The sequence below is a fragment of the Miniopterus schreibersii genome (assembly GCF_964146895.1).
Source record: "Miniopterus schreibersii genome assembly, chromosome: 4".
Taxonomy (NCBI): domain Eukaryota; kingdom Metazoa; phylum Chordata; class Mammalia; order Chiroptera; family Miniopteridae; genus Miniopterus; species Miniopterus schreibersii.
This window is the reverse complement of record NC_138105.1, coordinates 19,219,717-19,247,716: the sequence shown is the minus strand read 5'-3', so window position 1 is coordinate 19,247,716 and position 28,000 is coordinate 19,219,717. Positions and strand designations below refer to the sequence as shown.

The window sequence follows — 28,000 nt, the reverse complement described above, 5'->3', positions numbered from 1 at the left end:
AAAGCCAGCAAGGAACTGGAATAACAGCTGATTTGCAGATGCCAAGTAGTTTTTGTAAGGTGCGAGTGGAAGGAACCAGGCTAGGAGACGCTTTGAGAGTTTTTTAAAGTTTATTACATTCTCTCACAGTGGGCTGAGACCGGTGAACTGGCATCAGCCCCAAGGGAGGGGTTGAGTCCCTTCTTACATGGCAGAGTCTTATACTTCTGGGTCGGGGTTGCTGGGGTAATGGCCAGAATAACAGGTTGTTCTGCAGAATAACAAGATGTGTGGGAGGGCGAGCCGGCCATGCAGACCAGGACACATGAAACAGTATGTACATATGGGGACAATGGAGGGTAATTTATCCTAACAGTTTTGATCAGTACATTGTCTGTAATATACTGCAGCTGCTGTTATCTGATAGAAAACATAGAACTGGTGATGCCACCAAGGCTATCTATTGTTCTAAACACCAATAATTCCACTGACGGATAAGGAAAGATGGGAAAAGGTCAACGGCTTCTCCAGTCTTCAGTGGCTCCAAGGAGTCAGGCAATATGCAGTGCCCAAGGGTGCCAAGGGCGAAGGTAAAAGAACAAAGGAAAAACTTAAAGCCATTTTTTATATAAAATCATTTAATTTCTTTGTTAAAATACACTTAATCCAGATGCAATAGATCAGGTGATCAGATTTCTCAGGATTCAGACTCCACCAGGAGGTGATTCCATCTGTGTCAAACCTGGCTCTGGTCACAGAACACTCATCTTTAATTCCAAATACTGAATGAGATGCAAGTGGTGTGACTGATATCTGACACATGGGAATATAGCTACTTGGTGGTCATTGCAAGAGGTATCAACAATGCAGGTGCAAAAAATAAGATGTACAGTAACCTGGCCCTTTCCAAAAGTAAATGTATTATGATACTAAGCTTACATCTTCAGTGAATCCCAAATAAATACTAACTGCTAGCTCCTGTGAGGAATAGTGCATGCAGAGACACTTTGCATGTGTGGCCAGCTATAACAAAAAGCTTCTGGAATCCTAACAGTGCCTCTTAACAGTCCTGAGTGTAGGATGAAAATGAGAGTAATGTACAGCTTGGCAAGGCTGCTGGATCCCATGTTCCAGTGGGGTTTGGAGTTCAGTGTAATTTCTAATAGTTTCTAACAGAATGCATAGCAATTGCATTTTTTACTGGTCACTTCTTCCAAGCTGTGAGGCCTGGAGCTGATAAGGAATTTCAGATATTTTCTAGTTTGAGCAGATGAACCCCAGGGTTGCTAATCTGGGGACACGGATTCCTTCAAGCTGCAGTGTTCTTTGTGCTGAGGATTTTCATGCTCCCCTCCTCACTGCTGATCATGCAGTGAAAAGAGCACTATCATTCTAATGATTAGAGTTTCAGTTTTTGCTTGAGCCTTAAGCCCTGTTTCTTAGACCTTCTCTTATCTGTACTAATGCTCATAGACACAGTCTAGAGCTGCAAGCCAAGTTCTGACAGCAAGAATAAGCCTTACCTAAAGAGCTTATATATGACTAGGAAACCTTCCAAAGGATGTAGGCAAGAGGAAAATCCTTATTTTTACCACCGTGCAGACAACCCACCTAAAATATAACCCAGGGCCCTGGCTGGAGTGGGTCAGTGGTTAGAGCATCAGCTGCTCACCGAAGGGTTGCTTGTTCAATTCCAGGTCAAGGGCACATACCTGGGTTGTGGGTTTGCTCCCTGCCCCCAGTCGGGGCGAGTGGGGGAGGCAACCAATCGATGTATCTCTCTCACATGAATGTTTCTCTCTCTCTCTCCCCCCCTCCCTTTCTCCCCCTCCCTCTTTCCCTTCCACTCTCTCTCTGAAAAGCAAAGGAAAAAATATCCTCAGGTGAGGATTAACAACAAAAATAATAAAAATAAAAAATATATAACCCAGTAAATTACAGTTTAATAATATTCTGAACCATGCCAAATAGATTAAACTATCCTTCAACCAGATGCAAATACCATTCCCTTGAGGAAAACCAGATGTGCGTGTTGTGGTCTACTAGGTAATAAATTAAATAGTACCATCAGTGCTATAAAAACAATTGGCCTGACATTTATTGGAGTTAGATTGCCTCTATTTAGTATCATCACAGATAACTAATGTCTGCCATGAAATCCATAAAATGTGTGGCTATACTTTTCATGGGCATCTAGAGCAGAGTCTTTTAACCTGTCAAGCCAGTTTAATCATGGCCCATTTTCTAGCAGGGGTTGGGGTTGAGGAGAGTGTTGATTTTTGTGTGCACAGGAAAACTTTTCATAAGCCTGTTTGGCTCATAGGCACATTTTACTGTATAAATTCCCTCTGTCACTCAGAGGGAATCAAGAAAGCCCCCCAAACTCAGGAGGATAGACATAGTTGGGCAGCAAAATCTGGTTATCTCTGGAGCTGCTCCCCCTCTCCATGGCTGAGTAGTTGGCCCCTACCAGCCACTAACGTCCCAATCTTTACCTGTGGAGGCACCTCCAGACCCTGTGAAATGCCCACATGTGGAACCATGCTAGACACATCTGTCTGAATCATGGCTGTGCATCTGAAAGGAGAAACTCCACTCTGGAAATCAGTTTTCATGTAGAGTCTCCTCCCAGCAGGAACTTTTCTTCCACCCTGAAGAAAATACGAGTGTAGATTACAGTCACCTATTGATCCTTCCAGGTTCAGATTCATGATAACCTAGACAGCTCAATCTGGTAGCTTGGCTGTGCAGGAAGGCCCAGAACCACATGGCCCAGGCAGCAACTTACCCCTTCCTTGTCACCTGTGGGAAGGGTGACCTGCCTTTGAGGAAAGTTTTGTTTTGTATGCAAAGTTAGTATAGAGTCTTGGTTTCTAAAGATCAGGGGTAAGGAGTCCTGAATGGATGATGGACTGCCACAAAAAAATACACAGGGTCGGCGGGTACAGGAGCATCCTTGGGAAAGATGCTGCTTTACCAATCTGGCTAGAATGACCTGAGAAATGGGGATGATCTCACACTTTGTACTTGATAATCAGACTACCATCTAGCTCTACCATTACCCTTTTGTGACCCAGGCCAACCATTCATCCTCTCTGGGTCAATATTCTCATTCATAAAAACAGGGCTAACACGTCCACTTCACAGAGCTGTGTGGAGGTTAAAGTAAGAAAATGTGTGTGAGAGCCCTTGCTTCATCCCAGGCACTCACTAAATGTTGACTATGTGAAAAAACATCTCATATCACCAACTACATGGCACTGGATGAGGCACAGTGACCGCTGGGGCTAACACCAGATCCCTATAGCCATGGAAAAGAGGTCTTTCCCCTCTACCTCTGGGCTTGAGCAAATAGTCGTTAGCTGGCAGTGCCTCCTCTTAGGTCTGACCACTGTACCTCTGTGGGGTGTAGGGACTCAGTTCCTGTGATGCTGCAAGGGGAAATGGCAGAAAGAACATTCTCTGGGTTCTGTGATGGACTAGGCAGGGAACTTGTACTGAGAAGCTGAGACTGAATGTTAATATTTTACCTTCACCTCTGGCCCCTGCTTCCATTGAACTGTTTCACTCAATAGCTTTTAATTTCTGGACCTTCTGCAAGAGAGAGAGCTATGGAAGTAAGAAACTCAAATCAGGCATTTTGCTAGTAACTCTGAATAGAGATTAGGCAAATAGAGAACTATTGACTACAATAGTTTACATTTTTCCACATTCCCCTTAGAAAGTGGAAATATGAGTAGAAGTATGTTCCAAAGGCTGAATCCTAGGGGAGATGATGAATCTCATGGAGGGAGAGGTATAATTCTTGGTGCACTTTGTAAACAACTAATATTAAGCTGCTTTGGCTCTGCCTAGGAATGACTGGTTAGTGAGGACAACAAGGAAGCACACATGAATCTGCTCTGGGATGCCCTGAAGTACAGTCCTAGGGGCAGGCGTGGAGCGGGGTGGGGCGGGGCCCGAATTCAATGCTTTGCCATTAATTCAACTTAGATGAACTATTTCTGGCCCCTGGAGCCAATCCCCAGGAAGGATTCTGGGACAACAAGTCTGGCTCCATGCTCAAGTACCTTCAACTCAGCCCACCAAACAAAGTTAGCAAATTGTAAAATGTTCATCATTTCCTAATTTTGTATTATAAAATGGAATTAGGAACATAAATAGTAACAAGTAGCAAAACCCTGACCCTGCGTAGAGCTATCATCCTCTCAGCCACCTCTGCGTAGGCCAATAAGCTTGGAAAGTTTTTCACAGTTTTCAAGTTTCAGCGACTCTGCTTTCTCTTTCAATCGTTCATCTCTGTATAATCCTGCCAAATTTGTCAGCTCCGATTCTGAAAAATAAGAGAGGTACCAATTCAGCAAGACTTGAGCTTCTTTGCTTCATTTCAGTATTTCTGGAATCAAAGCTCCTTTTACTTTAATGCTTTCTCTTTCAATTAAATTTAAGAAAACATGCATTTATTCAAGAAGCACATATCAGGCAGCTATACTACACCAGGTGCTAGGGATTAAAGGACACCTGTGGTCCTGGCGTCCTACAGTATCTGTGCTCTGTTATAAAAGCACCAGACTTAGTTCTTATCAATAGAACATTTGGCAGCAGCCTTAGGAAGCCTGCACGTGTGCAGTAAGAGGAGACTCTGTTTCATGGTCTTCCTACGAATGGTATTCAGATGGCAGTCAGGAGAGGAGAGTCCAATCGCCTGCTCCTGTCATCTGAAACAAAGACAGCTGCTTCATTCTTTCCCTGGCATTGCTGGATCATAACTCATACACACTAACTGACGCAGCCTGCTCCTGGCGGGTAAGCCTTCTATAGAAGGCTAGGTTGCTGGCGGCTTTCTTCATTCCCTCACCACATGCAGGGTCCCTAACTCAAAGGCCAGAGGCAGCTGGGCTCTTTTAAAAGTGAAGTCATCTGGATTCGGTGACCTTTGTCTCCTTGACTAAAGGAATTTCATTTTCTCTTAATAGTGGAGAAGGTCATTCTATTTTTAACCAACATATAATCTTTGCTGTCTACAGTGGTTGGCTGCCTCTACTTTTTAATCTTTTGTAAAGTTTCAGAGACAGTTTTAGGAGGGAAGGCCTGAAATGCACCTCCAGAGACACGTTGTGTGTTAGCGGGACGGCATGCTTGGATGGGCTGTGTGGCTTCTGAAAGCCTCCAACGGCAGGCAGCTACTCAATGTTTAAAGGACCATACTGTGAAATGCTATTTTAATTATTTGGAAATATGCTATCCATTCTTAATCATCTTGCCGACAGATTTTGTTTTTCTTGGTGGAACCAGAGGCACCTGTCTGGTTAATCAGTGAACTGCCTGGGAACAGGAATTAATACTTAGACAGGGGGACAATGGGCATTGGTTTCTGAATAAGCTTCTATCAACACAAAACACTGTCTGGCATTTTTGCTCACAATGATTCTATTTACACCAAGTAAGGCCCAAAGTGCAGATTAAGTGCAGGACTCCAGGGTGAGGGGTGGGTATGCATGAAAACCCTCCCCTACAATGAGGGCTCGGAGCCTGGGCCCTAGCCCAGCAGTTATTTGGCAAGCAGTGGGTCTCCTAGGCTTCAGAACAATGTGCTCTCTCCCCTCAGTGCTGGTGCCTGCAGTGCCTGCTAGCCAGAGCTTGCCTTGGCACGGTTGTCCTTGCAGGTGATGGGGCTTCATGAGGATCATGTGCTGCACCCAAGTGAAAGCCCTCTGCCCCCAAGTCCTGCCCAGAGTGTGGCACTAACTCCATTCCTCTGGCTCTTTGGCATGTGGGAAATCTGTTCAGGAGGCCTCTATAAAATCAGTCTATCGCTTTAGTCCTCTGGAATCAGTTACACCAGTGTATGGAACAGATTCTGTGGCCTTGCTTTTCCTTGAAATGATTTCCTTAAGTTTTTTTTTCTTTCTTTTCTTCTCATCTTTTTATTTTTTTATTTCCTTAGGTTTTTTTGTTTACCGAGTTTATCTAAATGCCTCATTGCCTGAAATCTCATTCCAGAAAACATTAAGGCTAGTGATTCTTACTGTTTTCTACATTGAAGACCACGTAACAAGCTGGTGAAAGATAACTGCACATATATGAATGTTTTTCTCAAAATGCCGCTGACTTTTTATAAAGTTCTTTGAAACTGGGTTTCAATGCTCTAGAGCTTGAGACCCCTGCTCTAGAGCAATGACCTTGCACAAGGTCAGTGTTTCAAGGAACCATGTCCCATACCCCTATAACCATGCTTAGAGAAACTTCTTTCCAAACTGCCAGTGAATCCCTTTACCCTTCAATGAAGCAAAAGGTCAACTCAATGAATATGTAACTTTTGACAAGTTCTGTTAATATTCAATAACTTCTAAGAGAAAAAAAATCTTTGTAAAATATTTCTCTTGCCCTTAGTGTCAGTGTAATAAGTGAACAGAGCTTTTAGCCTTCAAGGTAAATGGACTGAGGCAAATTGCCAAGAGAAGCAAGTTCCAGAACCTCTCCCAAGAACATTCTGCACAAAAGTCCAGATCAGAATCTTGACAGTTGGAAGATTCCAACAGATCCCAGCCACCCTTATGATCCAGCCCCATGAGACAGTGTTGCATCAAGTCTAGTATGGCCAAGCAAGGCCTAGACTCCACCAGGAACCAGGAACTTACTATGTGCCAGACACCGTGCTAAGTGTTATACCCTACCATCTTCGAAATCCACAGAGCCTCTCTAGGAAAAAGTTCATTTATCCCCATTTCAAAGCCAAAGCTTCTACCCACCCTGCTACCCTGCTCCAGGGCATAGAAAGAAGTGCTCCTCTGCCAAACAGGGCGAGGGTCTTAGTTCAGCTCAGCCAGGCCAGGAGGCAGTTCCTGCCTATTACTTTTGTCCAGCCCAGCCCAGTGGCATGGCCACTTGGCATCAAGTTTATTATTATCTAGATGCAGCTGTGAAGGAGACAACAGGGCAATTAGTGTTCATAGTAAAGGATTATTCATAGAAGTTCACTCAGATTAAGCATTCTGAGGGAGAGCAGAGAAAAGAAATGAACAAAAGATTTAAAAAAACAATGGATAACTTTGCTAAAACAGTTTCCACTAGGTATTTTGCCAAGAGTGAAATTTGTTCTCAAGTGGGTTTATTTTTACAACCTCTAAGTACTAAATTTAACCTTGTTGGCTGCACTTGCTGCTGGATCCGGAGGGCAGATGCTGCTCTTTCTCAAATGGCACTTGGGTTGTGTGGAGGCTGCGGACAGCCACCACCATCCTTAAATACCAGAAATAAATTTTTAAGGGATGTGTGCTGATAACCCCATTTAGAACTTGTGGGTACACGCATCATGTTTATTCACTGGGTTTTTATTTATATCTGGAGAGTGCAAAAGTCCTGAAACTAGGCCCCATGGGGATAAAGACAAAAGTCTAGAAGCCACCTTAGGTGCAATCCTTATTATGAGCTCTTTGCATAATCCCAGTTGGGGTATGTGTGTGGGTAGGTGTGTGTCTGAAGAATGTGAAATGCATATTTTCATCCAGTTCTTGTAGAAAGCAACAAATTCAAAACCCTCCCAGGGCCCAAAACAATGAGGAACAACACACTGTGGCCTTTACCTGATTTGGATCCACAAATATAGTGCTTTTTAGTCTAAGGCCTTTATCTTGCTCCAAATTCTTTCCTGATTTTTGAAAACTTGCCAAACCTAGTTTAACATGAGGTAGGGTACTTCCTGAACCCTCAGGCTTTTCAGTGAAAATACAACTTCCTCCTCCTGCTTAATTCCCCCCTACACTCCAGAGTCATTGTCTACCATGCTCCTAATGCACCTGAGAGTTCAGCTGAGCTCTGCCCTACAGATGTAGGGGGCAGAGACAAGGTCTCTAAGGGTTAGGATTAGGACACTAATTCTGTTCTGTGATTCCTAATCCTCAGTATTTTCATTGTTTTCCAGTTCTGAGAATCCTCTCTTCAAAAGGCATTTGTTGAGCACCTATTTTGAAACAAGGACTGGGCCAGGTTCCTGAGACACAAAATTAATAAGACATGATTCTTGTCCTCAGGGAGCCCACAGTCCAGCATGGAGACTGACATGTACCTATGGAACACTAACATTGAGAGAGCAGTGCTATGTTAACAGAACGGGCAAAGTGCTTTAAGACACACAGGAAGGAGAGATTAACTTGGGGGTGGGGCTGGGATGCATGATGGGTCAGCAAAGGCTTAGCAGCACTGTGACTGAAGAGCTAATTTTATCAGACACTTTTAGATGTTTAATAATACCCAGTATAAGGTTTTACAAAATGAGTTAGAGTTTGCTTTTAAAAAATTAACCAAAGCCAAGTTTTATAAGAAGTTACTGATGGTTTGTGCGTGCATGTGCGTGTATGTATTAGTGTGTGTATGTGGAATTCAAGTGGGATGAAAAGTGAACCTGCTGGCTGAGACACAGGACTACCCTTGCTGCCAGCACTCCCCCTTAATACTGGAATTGGAAGCCAAGTGGCAGACACAGTTACCCAAAATGTTTCCAGAGAGGAAAACAGAGTGGAAGGCCTGCTCACACCCACCCTTACTGAAGGGGCAGACCCAGGGTCATTTTTGTTCTGTGTGGCTACAGATGACAGGAGGGGAAGGGAGGGGGCATGTGACTCAATACCAACAACATACAAACCTTTGGTCTGGTTTAAAAAGTTAGACTGGCCCTATCGAGTGTGGCTTAGTTAGTTGGGTGTCATCCCAGGCACCAGGAGGTTGCTGGTTCAATTCCTGGTCAGGGCACATGCCTGGATTGTGGATTTGATCCTCAGTAGGGGGCGTGCAGGAGGCAGCTGATTGATATTGTGCTCTCACATTGATGTTTCTCTCTCTCTCCCCCTCTCCCTTCCTCTTTCTTGAAAAATCAATAATCTATTCTTTTTAAAAAATCCTCACCCAAGCGTATTTTTTCCATTGCTTTTCAGAGAGAGTGAAAGGGAGAGAAAGAGAGATAGAAACATGGATGTGAGAGAGACACATCAATTAGTTGCCTCCTTCAAGTGCCCTGACCAGGGCCAGGGATCAAGCCTGTAACCGAGTTACATGCCCTTGGCCGGAATTGAACCTGGGACCCTTCAGTCCTAGGGCCGACATTCTAACCACTGAGCCAAACCAGCTAGGGCTCAATAAACTATTCTTTTTTGTAAAAAAAGCTAGATTGGATCAAACAGGTTTCCCTCATAGGAAATGTAGAATTAGGAAATTGGACCAAACAAGCTAGCAACAAGAGCTTACACAGGAAGCTTGTGATGTAGAAAGTGGCCAAAGACTGGTGGGGCTGGGGAAGCTGGAAGAACAACCATGGCAAAACACGGTTACGAAGGAGGAGAGCTTGAAGAAGCAAAGGAGGGCAATTGGCAGAGAGAGGAGAGTGGGGGAGGTGGGCAGAGAGAGGTAGAGACTCAGAAACAGAAAGATAGAGAGGCAACTAAGATTTCCAAGTCCTGGCTACATGTGTCCCTTCAATAAACCTCCCTTCTTTTAACAGTATCCTGAATGGGCCTCTGTATTCTCTCTGTTCACATAAATACGTGCAACCCAAACAAGGAGAGAGGACTGATCAGAAAGCTGGGGATGCCTTAGGTAGGAAGCATGGTGACCAGCTAAAGCCCCTTTTAGAGCATCTTACTTTGTTGTTTCTCCTTCCAACAACTTGTCTGGATGTAATCAATGTAATCCTTCTCTATGGTCTTCTCCAGCTCACGCAGAGATGCTCCCCTGTAGACCTTGTCAAAGTTCTTATCCACAAAGTAAGGCACCTGCAGGTTCTGGGTTTCTCTAGAGATGGTGTAGCCCAAGGTCCTGAAACATGGAGAGAGAGGCTCATGTAAGCTTGTTATATTTGGCATATCACTCAGCACTGGCCTCACAGATGTCATGATCACAGTTACCTCTTCATAGGGCACATGTAGATATCATTGTCTAATGCACCTAACATTTATAACTTCCCTAGCAAAGTAGTAAGCGTAATGTTGTCATTACTGCTATTCTATGAGCATATTCATACTGTGGGTTCAGCCTCAGCATAGTTACTTTATTTTCTTAAAGGATCCACCTCTCTTATACTGCTTTCTATGCTAAAAGTAGAATGTTAATGCTTAAAAAACAATCTGGATATTGTGTAGGACCTAGCATGGTACCTGGCACAGAGTAGGCTATTGGTAAATGCTGGTTGAATGAACTGATTGTTATAGTAAACTATTTACAAATAACCAGATAGCTTACACCCACCTAGCAGCAATCTTTAGGACAGGGTGGGGAAATTTTTTTCTGCAAAGGGCCATTTGAATATTTATAACATCATTCAAGAGCCATACAAAATTATCAACTTAAAAATTAGCTATGAAAAAAAGCTCCTAAATTTATTGAATTTTGAGTCTTGACTGCAGTTGCCTTGGCAGGGCCAGACCAAATGATTTCCTGGGCTGTATATGGCTGGCAGGCAGGACGTTCCCCACCCCTGCTTTAGGACAAAATAAAAAGTACTTCACACATAGCTGCTACGTGAGAACGGCAAAAAACTCAGACCAAAATTTCAATGATGCATCTGGGCTAACTCTCTGTGGGTCTAAGATATCCAATGGTGTCTAGTGCTTAGAAACATTGACAGGTATGGGTTAACTAAATTCTAACCATAAAAAAGTATAGAAGGGAACTCAAATTCAAGTTAAAACAATGTGACAGCAATGTGCAAAGTGCAAGCTAATTTTATTCAAACTGGAAAAATTCTATCTCAAATGAGTTATAGTTGACCTTTTCCCCGCCTTCTCCTTTGCACTCTCTACTTAAGTGTCTTGTTGAATGTCTAAGAGCTCAGGCCGTGACTACTCTCACTTCCCTTTGGGAAACTGTTAGAAGGTTCCTGACTGTCCCCCTGGCCTCACAAGAAAGGAGGAAGCAGTAGCATGTGGAGAAACATGGGAAGTCAGGAGATGGAGGGAATCAGGCCAGAGTGACCTAATAGCAATAACCTATCTTTGAGTCTCAGATTTTCTCTCTATAAAATGAAGATACTGCCTTAAAAAGATAGTTTTCAGTCTACGGTGATCACCAACAAAGACTCTCCCTGTTGCTCTGGCTGGGTGGTAGCTCAGTTGGTTGGAGAGCCATCCCATACACCAAAAGGTTACAGGTTAGATTTCTAATCAGGGCACACACCTAGGTTTCAGGTTTGATCCTGGGTTAGGGAGTGTACAGGAGGCAACTGATCTGTTTCTCTCTCACATCTGTTTCTCTCTCTCAAATCAATAAAAAATATATCCAAGGTGAGGATAAGAAAATGTGTTTTGTGTTGTTTTTTTTTTAAAAAAAAGAGTCTTCCTGTTATGTATTGCCCCATGGGCTGCATTTTGTAAGGTTTTTGTTTGCTAAACTATGATAATAAATAATGACTCATTTCTCATTATTAATTTTTAAGAATAATGATTCTTGAACTTTTGTATGGATCAGAATAGTCTGGAGGGCTTGTTAAAACACAGATTGCTGTTGCTCATCTTGAGTTTCTGATTCAATAGAGTGAAGCCTAAGAGTATGCATTTCTAACATGTTGCCAGTTAATGCTGATTATGGTCTGGGGACCAGCTTTGGGAAATGAATTAATTGAAATAATTGAAGAAATTAAAAAATTCCTATCAGAGCTCATAATCTGCATGCAATACAAAATTACAATGAATTTCTATATTTTCAGCAAAAGCAAAAAAATGTGGTATTATGGCTGACTATGTAGCCTTATCATGAATAAATCACCTATTCTTGCAATTTCTTGTTTTTTAATTTATCTTTATTGTTGAAAGTATTACAGATATCTCCCCCTTTTTTCGCCATTGATCGCCTCCACCCCGCATCCACCACCCCCAAGCATTCACCACAGTATTGTCTGTGCCTATGGGTTATGCATATATGCATATAAGTTCTATGATTAATCTCTCCCCATCCACTCCCCCACCCCTGCCTTCCCACTGAGATCCCTCAGTCTGTTCCATGCTTCCATGTCTCTCGATCTATTTTGTTCCTCAGTCTATTTTGTTTATTAGATTCCACATATGAATGAGATCATGTAAAACTGAATCAGGAAGAATCAGAAAACCTGAATAGGCCAATAACAACTGATGAAATTGAAGCAGTGATAAAAAAAAAAAACTCCCAGCAAATAAAAGCCCTGGTCCAGACAGCTTCACAGGGGAGCGTTCTAATTCTTTAAGTTGTAGGGTTAGTTTACTAAATTTTTTTTTTTGCTTTTTGAGGTAGGTCTGTAGTGCTATGAACTTCCCTCTTAGGACTGCTTTCACATGCTCCATAGATTTGGGGTTGTTTGTGTTCGTTTTCATTTGTTTCCAAGAACTTTTTGATTTCTTTCTTGATCTTCTTGGTAACCAACCCATTCATCGTTTAATGACATGCTATTTAGCCTCCATGTGTTTGAATGTTTTGAGTGTTTTTACTGTAGTTGATTTCTAATTTCATGCCATTGTGATCTGAGAAGCTTGATGTGATTTCAATCGTCTTGAACTTGTAGAGACTTGTTTTTTGTACTAACATGTGGTCTATCTTTGAGAATGACCCATGTGTTCTCAAGAGGAATGTATATTCTGCAGCTTTTGGGTGAAATGTTCTGTAAATATAAATTAAATCCATGTGATCTAGTGTGCCATTTAGTCACTGTTCCTGTGATGACTTTTTATCTGGAAGATCTATCGAGTGAAGTCAGTGGGGTGTTAAAATCCACAACTATGACTGTACTGCTGTTGATTTCTCCCTTAAAGTCCTTAAAGTTATTATTGCTAGGTCCTTATTTATTGCCATTTAAATTCTTTTGTTTTTTAAAAATATATCTTTATTGATTTCAGAGAGAGGAAGGGAGAGGGAAAGAGAGAAAGAAACATCAGTGATGAGAAAGTTGTCATTGATCGGCTGCCTCCTGAACGCCCTCAACCGAGGACTGAGCCTGCAGCCTGGGCATGTGCCCTGACTGGGAATCAAACCATTATTTCCTGGATTCTAGGTCGATGCTCAAATGCTGAGCCATGCCTGGCCGGGCTGCCATTTTAATTCTTTATGCCTATATTTCTCTCTCTATTTCTTCTTATTATTACAGTAGTCCCTTTAACATTTCTTGCAATGCTTCTATTTCTACTTCTAATTACAGCAGTCCCTTTAACATTTCCTGCAATGCTGGTTTGGTGGTGATAAACTCCTTTAGCCTTTTTTTGTCTGGAAAGCTCTTTATTTCACCATCTATTTTGAATGATAGCCTTGCTGGATGGAGTAGTCTTGGTTTCAGATCCTTGTTTTGTATTACCTTAAATAATTCATGCCATTCCCTTCTGGCCTGTAGAGTTTCTGATGAGAAATCAGCTGACAACCTTATGGGAGCTTCTTTGTAGGTACCAGATTGCTTTCCTCTTGCTGCCTTTAATATTCTCTCTTTGTCTTGAGTTTTTGGCATTTTAATTATGATGTGTCTGGGCATAGGCCTCTTTGGATTCTTCTTGCTTGAGATTCTCTGTGCCTCCTAAACTTGTGTGACATTTTCCGTCACCAGGTTAGGGAAGTTTTCTGCCATTAATTCTTTAAACAGGTTCTCTAACCATTGCTTACTTTTGACCTCTTCTGGCACTCCTATGATGCAAATATTTTTATGTTTTATGTTGTCCTACAGCTCCCTTAGACTGTCCTCCTGTTTTTTAATTGTTTTTTCTTTTTGGATCTCTGATTGAGTGATTTTTTCTACCCTGTCTTCTAATTTGCTGATCTGATCCTCAGCTTCCTTTAATCTGCTGTTTATTCCTTCCAATATGTTCTTTATTTCTGATATGTCATTCTTCACTTCTGACTGGTCATTTTTCATAATTTCCATACCTTTTTTCATGCTGTTAAGCATCCTTACAATCAGTATTCTGAACTCTATATTTGACAGACTGCTTATTTCCATTTCATTTAGCTCTTTTTCTGGAGACTTCTCTTGTTCTTTCATTTGGGGATTTTTTTTTTTGTCTCCCCATTTTGGCTGCCTATTTGGGTTTGTTTCTATGTATTAGGAAGGCCTACTAGGACTCTCAGTCTTTTTGGAAGGCCTCTGGTGCAGGCCAATGTCAGATGCTGTTTGCGACTGGCCTTGATACCCTGTTTGGAGCTATCAACAACCCACAGCTTGAGGTTCCCTCTGTTGTGGCTGGGTGTGTTTGGACAGGACCAAGATGCACACCAAAGTCTGCTTTTCTAAGGCCTGGGTCCAGAAGCAGATCAGGCAAAGACTCAAAGCACTCTGAGCTCTGCCTCTGCCTGCAGGCTGATTAATCCGATTCTCTTAATGAGCCTCAGGCTGTAGAAACTCCACAGGGTAGGGTGAGAGGTTTTCTAGCAGGGTGAGGCAATTGCTCCCCCCTCAGACAAATGCTTCTTGAAGGATAAGTGTCTGCCTGAGAAAGATGTCCTCTGCTGTATGGGGGAATGACTCAGCACAGGAATCCAGAGGGGTACCCTCTGAGCTCTATCTCCAGACCCCACAACTCTAGATTCTCACAAAGCTCCAGTCCACTCTGCACTCCTTCTGCTGGAGCTCAAGGTGAGTGGCTACACATGAAACTTTGTGTGTTGGCTTTTTAAGAGGGTGCCTACGTTTTCAGCCATCTCTCCCTGGCAGACAGAAACCCTGCTGCTTTTCACAGTCATATGTTATATGGGCACCTTTCTCAGTTCTGGTGCTCTTGGCTGGGAAGCCCTGCCTGGGGTTTAGGCCCCAGAATCCTCAGTGGGAACCCCATACATCTGAAATATACCCCCGTACCTTCAGCTCCTGCCTGTGGGAACCCAGCCAGCCTTCTCATGCCTCTGCACTTCCTACCAGTTTCTATGCTGTCTCTACTTTTCCTCCTTGGTTATGAGGGTGCTCCCCAGCTTGTCTTCAGTTGAAGCTGATTATTCAGGATAGTTTTTCTGTATTTTAGTTGTAATTCCAGTTTTGTCTCGGGAGAGTGTCAGTGTAGCTTCCACTCAGCCCACCGCCATCTTTAATCCACAATTTCTTAAATTTAAAATCACTGGATCTCAGTTACTATGTTCCAAGACCCACAGGAGTCCAGCAATCCTATCACAAGCTCAGTAGGTCCTTTCTAACATGGTGTGATAAGGATTTAATCTGAACCTGGAGTTATTCTATTAATCCTTCAGAAACCAGTTGTTGCTGTTCTGCAACTGACCAGATGATGTCACTGTAGAACAAAAAAATCCATGTCCTGAGCACACAGGAAACTGCCTACTGTATTTTTGAGAATCTCTGCACTATTACTATCCAGCTGTCCCTTTAAACACAAAATTAGTATTTTTACAATGAAAGGTGAAGTGAAATGTTAGTAATGTACAGGAAAGAACTTCAAGTGTTTCACCCTTTAGATTGTTAAGATTCATAAATATTTGACTTACGATTTGTAGAATAGACTGTATGGGGGATTAGCAGCTAGCAACTGAGTAATGACAGATATAATCACAATCACAAGAACTGGAAGTAACTGAATAAATGCAGAATACGTAGTCTGAAAAAGAAAATATATTTGGTATAAGTGTTCTTCATCAATATAAAGCTTATAGAAAATAGGATTGTTTTCCCAAAGAAAATACAAATTACCAATGCACTGTACAAAGCCCAAAGCTTTTTTTGAGAAGTATACTTTGCAGAGAAGTATGAAACAACTCTGTTCTTTCTGCTGAGAAATTTGAAGGAGGACCACACACAACCTGATTGGCACCCAGTAATTCTCCTGCATTCCCCTTTTCTAAGACCAATGAAGCAGATGCCTCTGGGTGAGTCTTCCCAGACTGTGACTCTCATGGGGCCATGTTAGTATTATATAACTTTGTTGCCTTGTTCACAGCTGAACAGACTGGGGGACATCTAACCCTATCAGGGATAATCACATTCTCCCCCCTACACCCCCCTCAGGAATTTGGGATTGAGATCCATCACCATTCACTGCTAGGCAGTCACTTGAAGAAAGGACACATACTCTTAGGCACTGGGAACTGGCTATTTGCAAGGGGAAGTAGGACAAGCCAGGCTGACTAGAGTGAACAAAGCAGATGAAAAGAGGTGGGAAAACTGGAGACAATCTGGCCCCAACTAGTCATGGAGAGCAGTTGTGAGGGTGCCTGACAGCACCCCAGTTCCTGGTCCTATCTGTCATGATGCATAGCTGTGCTTCCTGCCGTTGAGCATCATAAGACCCCCTAGATCCCTTACCTTAAACCCCCTTTCGTTCTGAATATTTTGAAGGAACTTATTTTCTGCATTCAAGAAAACCTTGATCAAGGTATCCTACAGGGAAAATGATTTCCTGGGACTACCAAAGAATGGGTAGGTAAGGGGGTTACCATTCTGGCCTATTTGGGCCAGTTATCCAGCTTTCTTACCATTGCCTCTGCTTTTCTAAAGCACATTTCAGTAACATATTCTCAGGCTGAACTTCTAACACCTGATCATATACCATAAAGGCCTGCTCGGTATGAGCATTGATGAGCAGCACTTCTCCTGTCCTCACTATGTACCTGAGGTTTATCTTCTTCCTCCTCCTTCCGTGTCTGCATCCTCTCATGTCGGTGCCGCCGGCGGTAATAGTGGGTATCATCTGTTACGTTTGAAAACATATGAATATTTCCTGGAAAAGAAACATAAACGCTTAGTATAGGATATGGCAAACACTCCTTCCTTGCCTTTTCTAAGGTCCTTTCTCCCAGTTACGTTTTCTGAGGGCAGAGTATTGTCCCATTTTACGCAGTAGAAAAATAAGACAGTAGGTAAGCCAAGCGAACCAGCTGGAGATTAGCTCTCCTGCCTTTATTTAGTCCATTGTAACTGGTGAGTGAGAGAGCCCCAAAAGGCTAGTAAAGAAGAGCATCTGGACCATGACATGCTTATGTCTGACATGCTTATGTTTGCTTCCTTGCTTGATATCAAATCTTTAATAGCAACTCAAAAAAGTCATCTTACTCCCTGGGCATTTAATTATCTCAATTTCCAACTCTCTAGGGGTGCTTTCTAACTTTTATCTTTATATAGCTATTTTGCAATAATAATAGTAATAATAATAATAATAATAATAATAATAATGGCATTTTGTTAGTTATTTATAAAGCACTTAAAAATATCTAATCCTCACAGCAGCCCTGTGGGGGAGGTTTTATTAACCCCATTTTCCAGGTGAGAGACTAAGAATAAGAGAGACTAAGTGATTTGGCCAAAATCATACATAGTTGGAGGCTGGACACTTCCCTCAAATTCCAGTTCATCTGATTCCAAATTCTTGCTGTTTTCACCATACTATATCTCTCTACTCAGATCCTCAAACAGGAGCTTGCTAATATATAAATTTTTTCATGATAATTTTGGGATACTGACCTGTAGGAAATTGTCCTCCAAAGAAGACATTGAATAGCTCTTCTGGGGTGATGTCGGCTTCAAAGTCCCTGTAATAATTATAAGGTCTGGCTCGAGGGGCAGCGAAAGTCACTGGTTCATCTCCATATTCATCATAGCGGAGTCTCTTGTCAGGATTGCTGAGGACTGCAAAGGCATTTCCTATTGCTGCAACCAAAACAAAAAAGTGGCCTAGTACAGTCTTTGCTGTAGCCGAGGGTGGACACCGTAGCAGCAATGAAGAGCCCAGAGTTGATTGGTGCTGCATAGCTCAGGGGCCTAAGGGAGGTGCTTGGGCCTAGAAAGTTCACCAAAGTACTTGCTCTTGAAATTTTCCGTGATCTCATTTGAAAAGCCAGAAACAACACTGGACTCAAGATGAACTAAGAACTACTGCTTTTATTCATAAAAAATGTGTTCTTATTTCACTTGAGAGCAATAGTTTATGGTTGGAAATAGTTCATATATAAGTAGTTGTCTAACTTGAAGTCTAGAAACAATCTCCTGAATAAAATAATCAGTAAAATTATTGTTTGGCTAAAGGCAAAATCCTTACTCATCACAATTGTATTCAGCTTTCTTTAGAAAATGGTCTTTAGAAATTAAGAAATGTATCTCTGATTTCTCAATGAGAGATCAAAGACTGAATAGATTATATATGCTTATCATCACCTCTCCTTCCTATTTTTCCAATTTCACTTAAACATATAATCCATATCTCCAATTAAAGAACACCCCCAAACAAATCTTTTAAGACATCTCCGCCCCCTAACTCTGAGTCAGTCAACTCTATCAAAACACAGTCAGAAAGAATATTTCTTTATGATTCTTTTACCGAGGGAATTGTTAAATGTTTACAGCAATAAAACAGCTAAGCAGAAAACAACAAAAAACCTAAATAGAGTTGCTTAAACATTCACATTCCTTGAAATCTGGCAGATTTATCAAAGAAATGGTGTTAGTGTGTGAGATACCTTACATGAAGGTGTAAAGAGAATGTGGGTTGCCTATTTGTTTCCTTGTAGAAACTGTGGAGAGAACTAGATTCATAATGACACATCATCTGAGGTAAATGGTGACTTTTAAGAATTTCTTAGATCTATCATTTTTTACTTTTTCTTTTGAAAAATTTCAAATCTATAGACAAATTGAAAAAATAGTGCAATAAACACATGTATACCCTTTACCTTGATTCATCAACTGTTAACATTTTGCCACATTGTTTTCCTCGATTCTCTGTACATACATACATAGGTACATATGTACATATGATACGTACGTTTCTTTTGCTGAGCCATGTGAAAGTGGGCCGTAGATATTATAACACTGCACCCCTAAATATTTCAACATGTCTCCTAAAAAAAACACATTCTCCTTCATGATCACAATACCATTATCACAGCTAAGAAAATTAACATTAATTATCACCCAGTAAATCCATGCAAAGTTTATGTATTGCATTTAGTTTTACATCTCTTTAGTTTCTTTTAATCCAGAACAGTCTCCAAATTTTTTGCTTTTCATTATATTGAATTTTTTGAAGAGTAGCTCGGTGTTCTTCATAGAATGTCCCATATTTTGATTTTATTTCCTCAATATTAAATTCAGGTCAAACATTTTGGCAAGAATACCATAAAGGTGCTCTGACACATAATGTTAGGTTGTTCCAGTATTGGTGATAAGTTGGATCATTTGGTTAAAGTGGTGACAGCTAGATATCTCCATTATAAAGGAGTTTCCCCCTTTTGTAATCAGTATTCTGTGGGGTGATACTTTGACATCAGTGAATATCCTATTCAACAACCACCTAGCACTCATTGGTTTTAGCACCCATTGATAATCCTTGTCTGAATCAGTGACTTCACTGGGGGTGAAGCTCTTAAGTAAGATTTTTTATTTATGTAGTGGTCCAAATTATTTTTTAAGAATATGTTTCTGAAAATATCATGGAAATCAATGGAAAAAAGGATTACACATATTTCCTTCCTTCCTCCCTCCCTCCCTCCCTCCCTCCCTCCCTCCCTCCCTCCCTCCCTCCCTCCCTCCCTTCCTTCCTTCCTTCCTTCCTTCCTTCCTTCCTTCCTTCCTTTAATCCTCACCCAAGGATACTTTTTGCCACTGAATTTTTTACAGAGGGTGAAAGGGAGGGAAGAGGGGGAGAGAGAGACAGAGAAAGATAGAGAGAGAAACATCAATATGAGAGACACATCGATTGTATGCATCCCTCACTGGCCCTGACCTGGACCTGGGATCAAATCTGCAACCCAGGTATGTGCCCTTGACTGGGAATCGAATCTGCAACCCTTTGGTCTGAGAGCTGACGCTCTAACCACTGTTCACACCCGGCCAGGGTGATTACACATATTTTTCATATGAACATATTAACAGTAGAGGTTTCATGAACGAAGAGTACCACGGTCAGAGAAGTTTAGGAATGCTGTCTAGGCCCTACTTCGACGTGGCCTCCACAAGAGGAATCATGTCTTTTATTCACCATGGCACCTGGCACATAGATCATCAATAAATATTCGCTGAATTAATGGATAAAAGATTCCAAAAGGAATTACAGAGAAATAAAATATTTTTTCCAAAAGAAATTAAGGTGAAGTGAAAGAAGACAGAAGGAAGCTATGCTGATAATCACTATTTAAGAGGTGTGGCAGGGGAAAAAGACCTGCTTATGGCTTTAGAAAACAATTACAGAGGAGGCTGAAAACAATTTGTTATGACTGAACATCACAAGAAGGGCAGAATTAAGCTCAGGATCAGACCTTTGAAAGCATCTGTTGCTCCAGGAGCACAGTTCTTGTCAGGGTGAAATTTCAGGGCAAGTTTTCGGTAAGCTTTCTTAAGCTCTTCATCACTGGCATCTCGAGAAACTCCAAGAATTTCATAGTAATTTCTGCATTTCTTGATCCTAAAAACACATATCAGAAACATGTATGTCTATAAAAGCCCCCTTTTTAAAACAATTAACTGCAAAATAGTACACTGATCCTCCCTCCAATCTGTGAGCCCCAAAACAAATTTTAAAAAATTGCTGAACACATTAATGAAACATTCAGTCATTAACTGTCCCACTGAGAACTCAATGCCTTTCAAAGTATTTTTACATCTAATATTTTACTCTTTCTATACTCCTGCAAGTGAGTAGAGCAAGCATGCTAATCCTTACTATCATGGTGCAGGCTGAGGTCCTGAGAGTGAACCACAGGACACCAAAGCTTCAAGAAACACCTAACCACCCTATTTGTTTATATATATTTTTCTCTCTCTTTTCTTATGGCTATCTTTTTAAACTTTGTTTTTAAAGGTTAATATATACACATGGTAGAAGAAAAATATCCAACAGTACTAAACTATACACAGTGAAAAGTTTTCCTGCTTCCCCATTCCCTGTCCTCCAGTCTCCCACCCTAAGCACAACCACTGTTAGAAGTTTTCTTTGAATCCTATGCACAGAGTGAGTACATGTATAGAGGCCTCTCTGTTTTTTTCTTACCTAAATGGCAGCTTTTAGGTAATTATAATCACCTTTCTAAACTATAATCACCTTTCTATATCTTGCTTTTTTAAACAAACAATTTTTCTTAGAGATTGATCCATAACAAATAGAGATGAGCAGTATAGGATAATAGTTTAGGCTACAGTGGCATTTCTGAACTTTATAATCTCAGAAATTTTTTATAATCTTAAAAATTATTGAAGACCCCCAAAGAGCTTTTGTTCATGTGAGTATATCTATCAATATTTACCATACTAGAAATGAAAACAAAAACTTTTTAAACAGAGTGATGATATAATTACATATCAGGTAGTCTCTCAAAAACTCCACTGTACAATCCTGAGAAAATGAGAATGAAAAAGGCAAATAATGTTTGTATTATTATAAGAATAGTTTTAAACTTGCACACACCCCCAAAAGGCTCTTGGAGTTCCCAAGCCACACTTTGAGAACTGCTGGACTAGAGCATGAACTCTGGAATCAAAATGCCTTGGCTGGGATCTGATCTTGCTGTGTAACTAACCTCTTTGCCTTAGTGTAGTCTTCTGAAATGGGCTAAACATGATGACTGTTTTCACAGAGCTGTTATGATTAAATGAAGTATTCACCAAAGTGCTTGATAGCATCTGACATTACATAAATATTGACTAGTATTATGCATCTACCTCATTCTTTTAAAAAGCTGCACATTATTGCATTTTACTGATGCACGTACATCCCCTACTGATGGGCGTTTACAATGTCTCCAGTCTTGCTACTACACAATTTGGTTAGGCAGGCAGAGCCTTGTTGAAGAGGAAGTAACACAGGCTGGACTATAATGCGGGGTCTGGAATGTCAGTCAGGGCCCTTCCCCAAGAGCTATCCATAGGGATCCTTTGGATCCCTAGCCCAGTTTCCAACCTCTGCTTCCGTAGTAGATACTTCTCTGCCTCTTCCTCTCTCTCTTTTATAAATAACAGCTTTATTAAGCTATAATTCACATATCACAAAGTTTACTCTTTTAAAATGTATAATTCAGTGTTTTTTGGTTTTTTTTTTAGTCTATCTAGAGTTGTGTATCCATCATCGCTATCTAATTCTGGAACATTTTCGTCACCCCAATAAGAAATCCCATATTCATTAGCAGTCACCCCTCATTCCGCCACTCCCCAACCTCTGGCAACCTCTAATCTACTTCCTGTCACTATAAATTTGCCTATTCTGGACATTTCATATAAAAGGAATTATATGATATGTGCCCTTGTGTTTGGCTTCTTTTACCAGCATAATGTTCAAGGTTCATTCATGTTGTAGCATGTATCAGTACTTCATTCCTTTTGATTACCAAAAAGTATTCACTGTGTGAATACCCCCCGCTTTGTTTATCCATTCATCAGTTACTGGACATCCAGGTGGTTTCTATTTTGGGGCCATTATGAATAATGCTGTATGAACATTCATATATAAGTTTTTGTGTGGAGCTATGTTTTATTTCTCTCAGTGTACACCTAGGAGTGGGTTGCTAGGTCATATGATATGGTTAACCTTCTGAGGAAATGCCATGCTATTTTCCAAACTGGCTGAACCATTTCATATTCCTACAAGTAATGTACAAGGATTCCAACTTCTCCGCATTCTCATTAATAATTGTTATTGTCCATTTTTTTCTACTATAGCCATCCTAATGGATTTGAGATAGGATGTTATCTCATTGTGACTTTGATTTGCATCTCCCTAATGACTAATGATATTGAGCAACTTTTCATGTGCTTATTGGCCATTTGTATGTCTTCTTTGGAGGAAAACCCATTCAGATCCTTTGCCCATTTTTCAATTGGATTGCCTTTTTAATGTTGAGTTGTAAGAGTACTTTATATGTTCTAGATACCAGTCCCTTATCAGACATATAATTTGAAAATATTTTCTTCTGTACTGTGGATTGACTTTTCACTTTTTTTTTTTTACTTTTCACTTTCTTGATGGTATCTTTTGAAGGACAAAAGTTTCACATTTTGATAATATCCAATTTATCTATTTTTTTTCTTTTTTTGCTTGTGCTTTGGGTGTCATATCAAGAAATCATTGACTAATCCAATGTCACAAAGACTTATGTTTTCTTCTAAGAGTTTATGTTTTCTTCTAAGAGTTTTATAGTTTTAGCTCTTACATCCAGGTTTTACATTAGGTCTGTGAGTACATTTTTGTATTTGTGTGAAGAAGGGGTCCAAGTTCATTCTTTTGTATGTGACTATCCAATTGTCCCAACACCATTTGTTAAAGACAGTTCTTTACCCCATTAAATTGTCTTGGTACTGTTGTCAAAAATCACTTGCCCACAAATATAAAGGTTTATTTCTAGACTCTCAATTCTATTCCATTGATCTACACATCTATCCTATCCTAGACCATACTGTCTTAATTACTATAGCTTTATAGTATAAGTTTTGAAATTGGGAAATGTGAGTCCTTCAACTTTGTTCTTTTTCAAGACTGTTTTGGCTATTCTGGGTCCCTTGTATTTCCATATGAATTTTAGGAACAGATTGTCAATTTCTATAAAAAGGGCAACTGGGAATTTGATAAGGATGTGTTGAATCTGTTGATCAATTTGGGGAGTATTACATATTACCAATTATAAGCCTTCCCTGTCTTCTAATTCACTGATCTGATCCTCAGCTCCCTCTAATCTGCTCTTCATTCCTTCCTTTTTTTTTTTTTTTAATTCTCACTATGTCATTCTTAATTTCCTTCATAGTTTCTATATCTTTTTTCATGCTGTTGAGCATATTTATGATCAGTATTCTGAACTCTATATCTAATAGATTGCTTATCTCCATTTTATTTAGCTCTTCTAGAGAATTCTTTTGTTCTTTCATTTGGGGCTTGTTTTTTTGTCTCCCCATTTTTGCTGCCTGTTTGGATTTGTTTCTAAGTATTAGGTAGATCTGCTAGGACTCCTAGTCTTTTGGATGGTCTCTGGTGCAGGCCAATGTCAGATGCTATTTATGACTGGCCTTGAGTACCCTGTTTGAAGTTTTCCATACTCCACAGCTTCTTGTTTCCTCTGCTGGGGCTGGGTGTGTTTGGACAGGACCAAGATGTACACCAAGGTCTGCTTTTCCAAGCCTTGGGTTCAGAAGCCAATCAGGCAAAGACTCAAAGCACCCAGAGGCTGTTACTCAGTTTTTAATGAGCCTCAGGCTGTAGAAACTCTACAGGGTGGGGCCAGAGGTTTTCCAGCAGGGTAGGGCAATTGCTTCCCCTGCAAGGCAAAAGCTGCTTGGAAGGTAAATGTCTGCCTGAGAAAGATGTTCTCTACTGTATGGGGAAACTACTCAGCACCGGGGTCCAGATGCGTGCCTTCCGAGATCTATTCCCCCAGCCAGCCCCCTTGCATTCTCTTCACACTGCTCTAGTCTACTCTGCCTCTGCCACAGCCCAAGGTGAGTCCCTGCACACAAAACTTTGTGCATCGGCTCTTTAAGAGGGTGCCTGTATTTCCAACCGTTTCTCACCGGCAGACAAAGACCGGGCTGCTTTGCACAGTCAGATGTTATATGGGTACATTTCTCAGTTCTGATGCTCTGGGCTGGGGAGCCCAACATGGGGTTTAGACCCCAGAGTCCTTAGTAGGAACCCCCCAGCAGCTGAGATATTCCTCTGGACCTTCAGCTGCTGCCTGTGGGAGCCCAGCGAGCCCTGTCGCGCCTCTGCACTTCCTGCCAGTTTCTATGCCGTCTCCACTTTTCCTCCTTGGTTGTGAGGGTGCTCCCCAGCTCGTCTTCAGTTGCAGTTGATTATTCAGGGTGGTTTTTCTATATTTTAGTTGTAATTCCAGTTTGGTTCTGGGAGAGTGTCAGTGTATCTTCCACTCAATCTGCCACCATCTTGGATCTCCTTCTATTCTCTCTTTTTTTTCTTGCTTAGTCTAGATCAGTGATTTTCAAACAGTGTGCCACAAGGATTTTTAAAATATGCAATGCCTGACTATTTAGTCAGGGGCACTGACCTGTTTTCCTTTAGACTGTCAAATAAAAAAAAAAATGACAACAGCCAACACAACAGTAGCCGACTGGTGTGAATGAATCAAAATTATGCCTATTTATTTGTCAGATCAGTAAAAAATACATTTTTTGTTGTGCCGCAGAATTTTAGTAATTAGTTCATGTGTATCATTAGATGAAAAAGGTTGAAAATTGTTGGGCCAGGTAAAGCTTTGCCAATTTTGTTGATATTTTTAAAAAAACAAACTTTTGGTTTTGTTGCCTTTATTGCTTTTCTATATTTCACTTATTTCCACTGTATATTATTTCCTTCATTCTGCTTGCTTGGAATTAGTTTACTCTTCTTTTTTTAGTTTGTTAGGGTAGAAGATTAGGTTATTGCTTTGAGATCTTTAAAATTATATATATATATATTTATAGCTATAAGTATTGTTTTAGCTACATCCCATATGTTTCAGTATGTTATATTTTCACTTTCATTCATCTCAAAGTATTTTCTAATTTTCCTTGTGATTTCTTCTGTGGCCTATTTGTTATTTAGGAATATGTTGTTTAATTTTCACATGTGAATTTTGCAAATTTCCTTCTGTTGTTGATTTCAGAGAACATACACTCTATTATTTTAATCCTTTAAAATTTATTGAGACTTGTTTTATGACCTAGCATATGGTCAATAATGGGGAATGTTCCATGTATACTTGAAAAGAATGTGTATTCTGCGGTTTGGGGGTAGAATGTTGTATAGATGTCTGTTATATCTAGTTGATTTTCTCTGCCTCTCTTACAGTACTACTACTACTTCCCTTCCACCTAGCCTGCCCCTGAGACCAAGAAGCTATTGTGCTTCAATAATAAAAATAAAATAATAATAGGAGTCAATACTTATATAGCACATTGTCTATACCAGGCACTCTACTTAAAATCACTCAGTCCCATCAGAGACTCACCTTTGTACCCCAAGCAGCTGCTCCTCAGTATAAGTGGCACTCCCCTCACCCTGCCAGGTCTGATTCCGCTCATTCTCAGACTTCTTTTCCTTTTGCACCTTCATGCAGTTACAGCAACCACAGGGATCATGACTTTCAGGAGGTCTGTCTTCTGGGTATTTGTTTCTTCTAACTGCATCAATGTAAGCTGCAAAGCAACCGCCCCTCCATTAGGTCTCAGTCTGATCTGCAAATAAACTTTGCTACCTGCCTTAGCTATCTGGGAGGCTACTTGTAGGCATGAGTATGTGAGTGTGAGGACCAGGCTACTGACATCATGCTGACTTTTAAGCATTCATACAAAAACGAACAAACATCTTCCTTGAGAAAACAATACAGAAAAGCCCTAGCTGTGTAGCTCAGTTGGTTAGAGCATCCTCCAGATACGCTGAGGTTGTGGATTTGATCCCAGGTCAGGGCACATGCAAGAATCAACCAATGAATGCATGAATAAATGGAACAACAAATTGATGTTTCTTTCTCTCTAAAATCATTCAATAAAAAAAGAAAACAATACAGAAAATATGGAGGTAACCATGAAAATCTTATAGTGCCAGAAACATGAAACAATAATGTCCACCATACCTACAGTGGTCAGTCAACAAATAATTTGGACTCAGAGTCAAAAAAGGTGCTCAAAAGGTATCTGCCCAATGCCTTGCCTTTAGTGGAACCCAGGGGTAAGCCTACTTCTCTGTGGTCCATGGTCAGAAATGACATTGCTCATAAAATTATAGTTTTTGTTGCAATGCCTCCCACCACTAAGATTTAAAGTAGAGATGCATTCAATTCTTTTAAACTAACAATTATAGAAATAATATGCACAAGACACTGGTTAGATAGATCAAGGAGATATACAGGTAAGATCTACTCCTGACCACAAAGACATTGTAGTTAAAAGGGAGAGAATTCAATTAATCGTAACACCTGGAGAATGTAAAGAGGGCCATACCAATCCAGTCAAAGAAGACAGACTACTCATGTCCTATCTGAAGGATATGGCAAAGGTTTTAAAAACATTCTTCTCCTGCTTAACATCCCTTAGTGACTACACACTGCTTCTTGTCCATATTTCTTATGGGCTCAGGCTGCCTCTCTAGCTTCATCTCTCAATCATGCTCGATAGCAGTCTATGGTATAGCTACACTACACTCCTTGAAGATCAGCAATGCTTTCTCTTTTCTGTATTCCTTCTGCCTGCAACATTTTTCCCTTAAGTCAGCCTGACTAACTCCAACTATTCTTTATGTCATCATATGTAACACATTCTCCATAAGGCCTTCTCTGACACCCAGGCTGTGCTGGGTGCTTTGTCAATTTGCTTCCCAAAACTAGACCTTGCTGTGTATAGCCCAGGACTTACTGGACCAGTTTCGTAATTAGCTGTTTACCTGTCAGACTCCCTCAGTGAACTGAGTTCTGTGATCTTAGGGGCCCACGTCTGTCAAATCCCTGCTGCAGGATCAGCATAATGCAGGGTACAGAATAGGTATTGAATCAATACTCTTTGCCTGACTGTAGGATAGAAAAAGCCGGCCTATGGGTCCTGATGCGGGCTGCAGAGATAGGAGCAAACCAAGCAAGACCAAGCATCAGGCGGCCCAGTTTGGAGGCGAGGGTAAGGGCCAGGAAAGAAAGCTTGCAGGAGACCGCATTGCCCGCTGACCCTCTGGCCACCCAGTCGCGGGTGAGATCTGACAGCCGCTGGGGGGCCCTGGGCGGGGCCCTGGGCGGGGCGGGGCTGGGGGCTGGAGGCAACAAGTCACCAGTGACTCTGGGCTCCTGGCCGGTTCCTCTGTTTGAGCCAGGGCTCCGGGTGTCTGGACCCCGGTCCCTGGCCTGGGGGGTCCACCACCTCATCCAGAACCCTACTCAGGCTCAAATCTTCTCGTAGGCCTCCATCCTTCACCTCAGGCCCAGATCTTACCCCCCGGGCACCTTCAAGGTCCCCATCCCTGATCTCTGCCGAACCCCGCCTTTTCCACCCTACGACCAGGACCTGGTACCTTCTGTCCAGCGCTCCCCGCTGCCCAGAGTAGGTGCCATTTCTGATTCCCAGTCAGCAGGTCAACCGAGCTTCCCCCGCGCCTGAGGCTGAAAAAGATGGGGGGGGGGGGGAAAGGGGGAT

General features: G+C 41.3%; 1 protein-coding gene across 1 annotated transcript; it reads right to left on the bottom strand.

Moving 5' to 3' along the window:
* Positions 1–94: 94 nt before the first annotated feature.
* Positions 95–27,983, bottom strand: DNAJC18 (DnaJ heat shock protein family (Hsp40) member C18). The gene is made up of 8 exons (XM_081135878.1): positions 27,879–27,983; positions 25,834–26,020; positions 20,167–20,312; positions 17,378–17,563; positions 16,528–16,637; positions 15,409–15,518; positions 9,617–9,789; positions 95–4,312 (listed from the first exon to the last, which is right to left on the bottom strand). Exons 1-8 carry the CDS (start codon positions 27,916–27,918, stop codon positions 4,188–4,190), a joined length of 1,077 nt encoding a protein of 358 aa, XP_080992004.1. The 5' UTR covers positions 27,919–27,983; the 3' UTR covers positions 95–4,187.
* Positions 27,984–28,000: the final 17 nt, after the last annotated feature.

Excerpts from the sequence above, each read along its gene's own strand:
- DNAJC18 (XM_081135878.1), bottom strand. The coding sequence starts at position 27,918 with ATGGCACCTACTCTGGGCAGCGGGGAGCGCTGGACAGAAG. Across the intron at positions 26,021-27,878 it reads CGGGGAGCGCTGGACAGAAG|CTTACATTGATGCAGTTAGA; the intron begins GTACCAGGTCCT and ends GTTGCTTTGCAG. Across the intron at positions 16,638-17,377 it reads TGGAGGACAATTTCCTACAG|GAAATATTCATATGTTTTCA; the intron begins GTCAGTATCCCA and ends TTTCTTTTCCAG.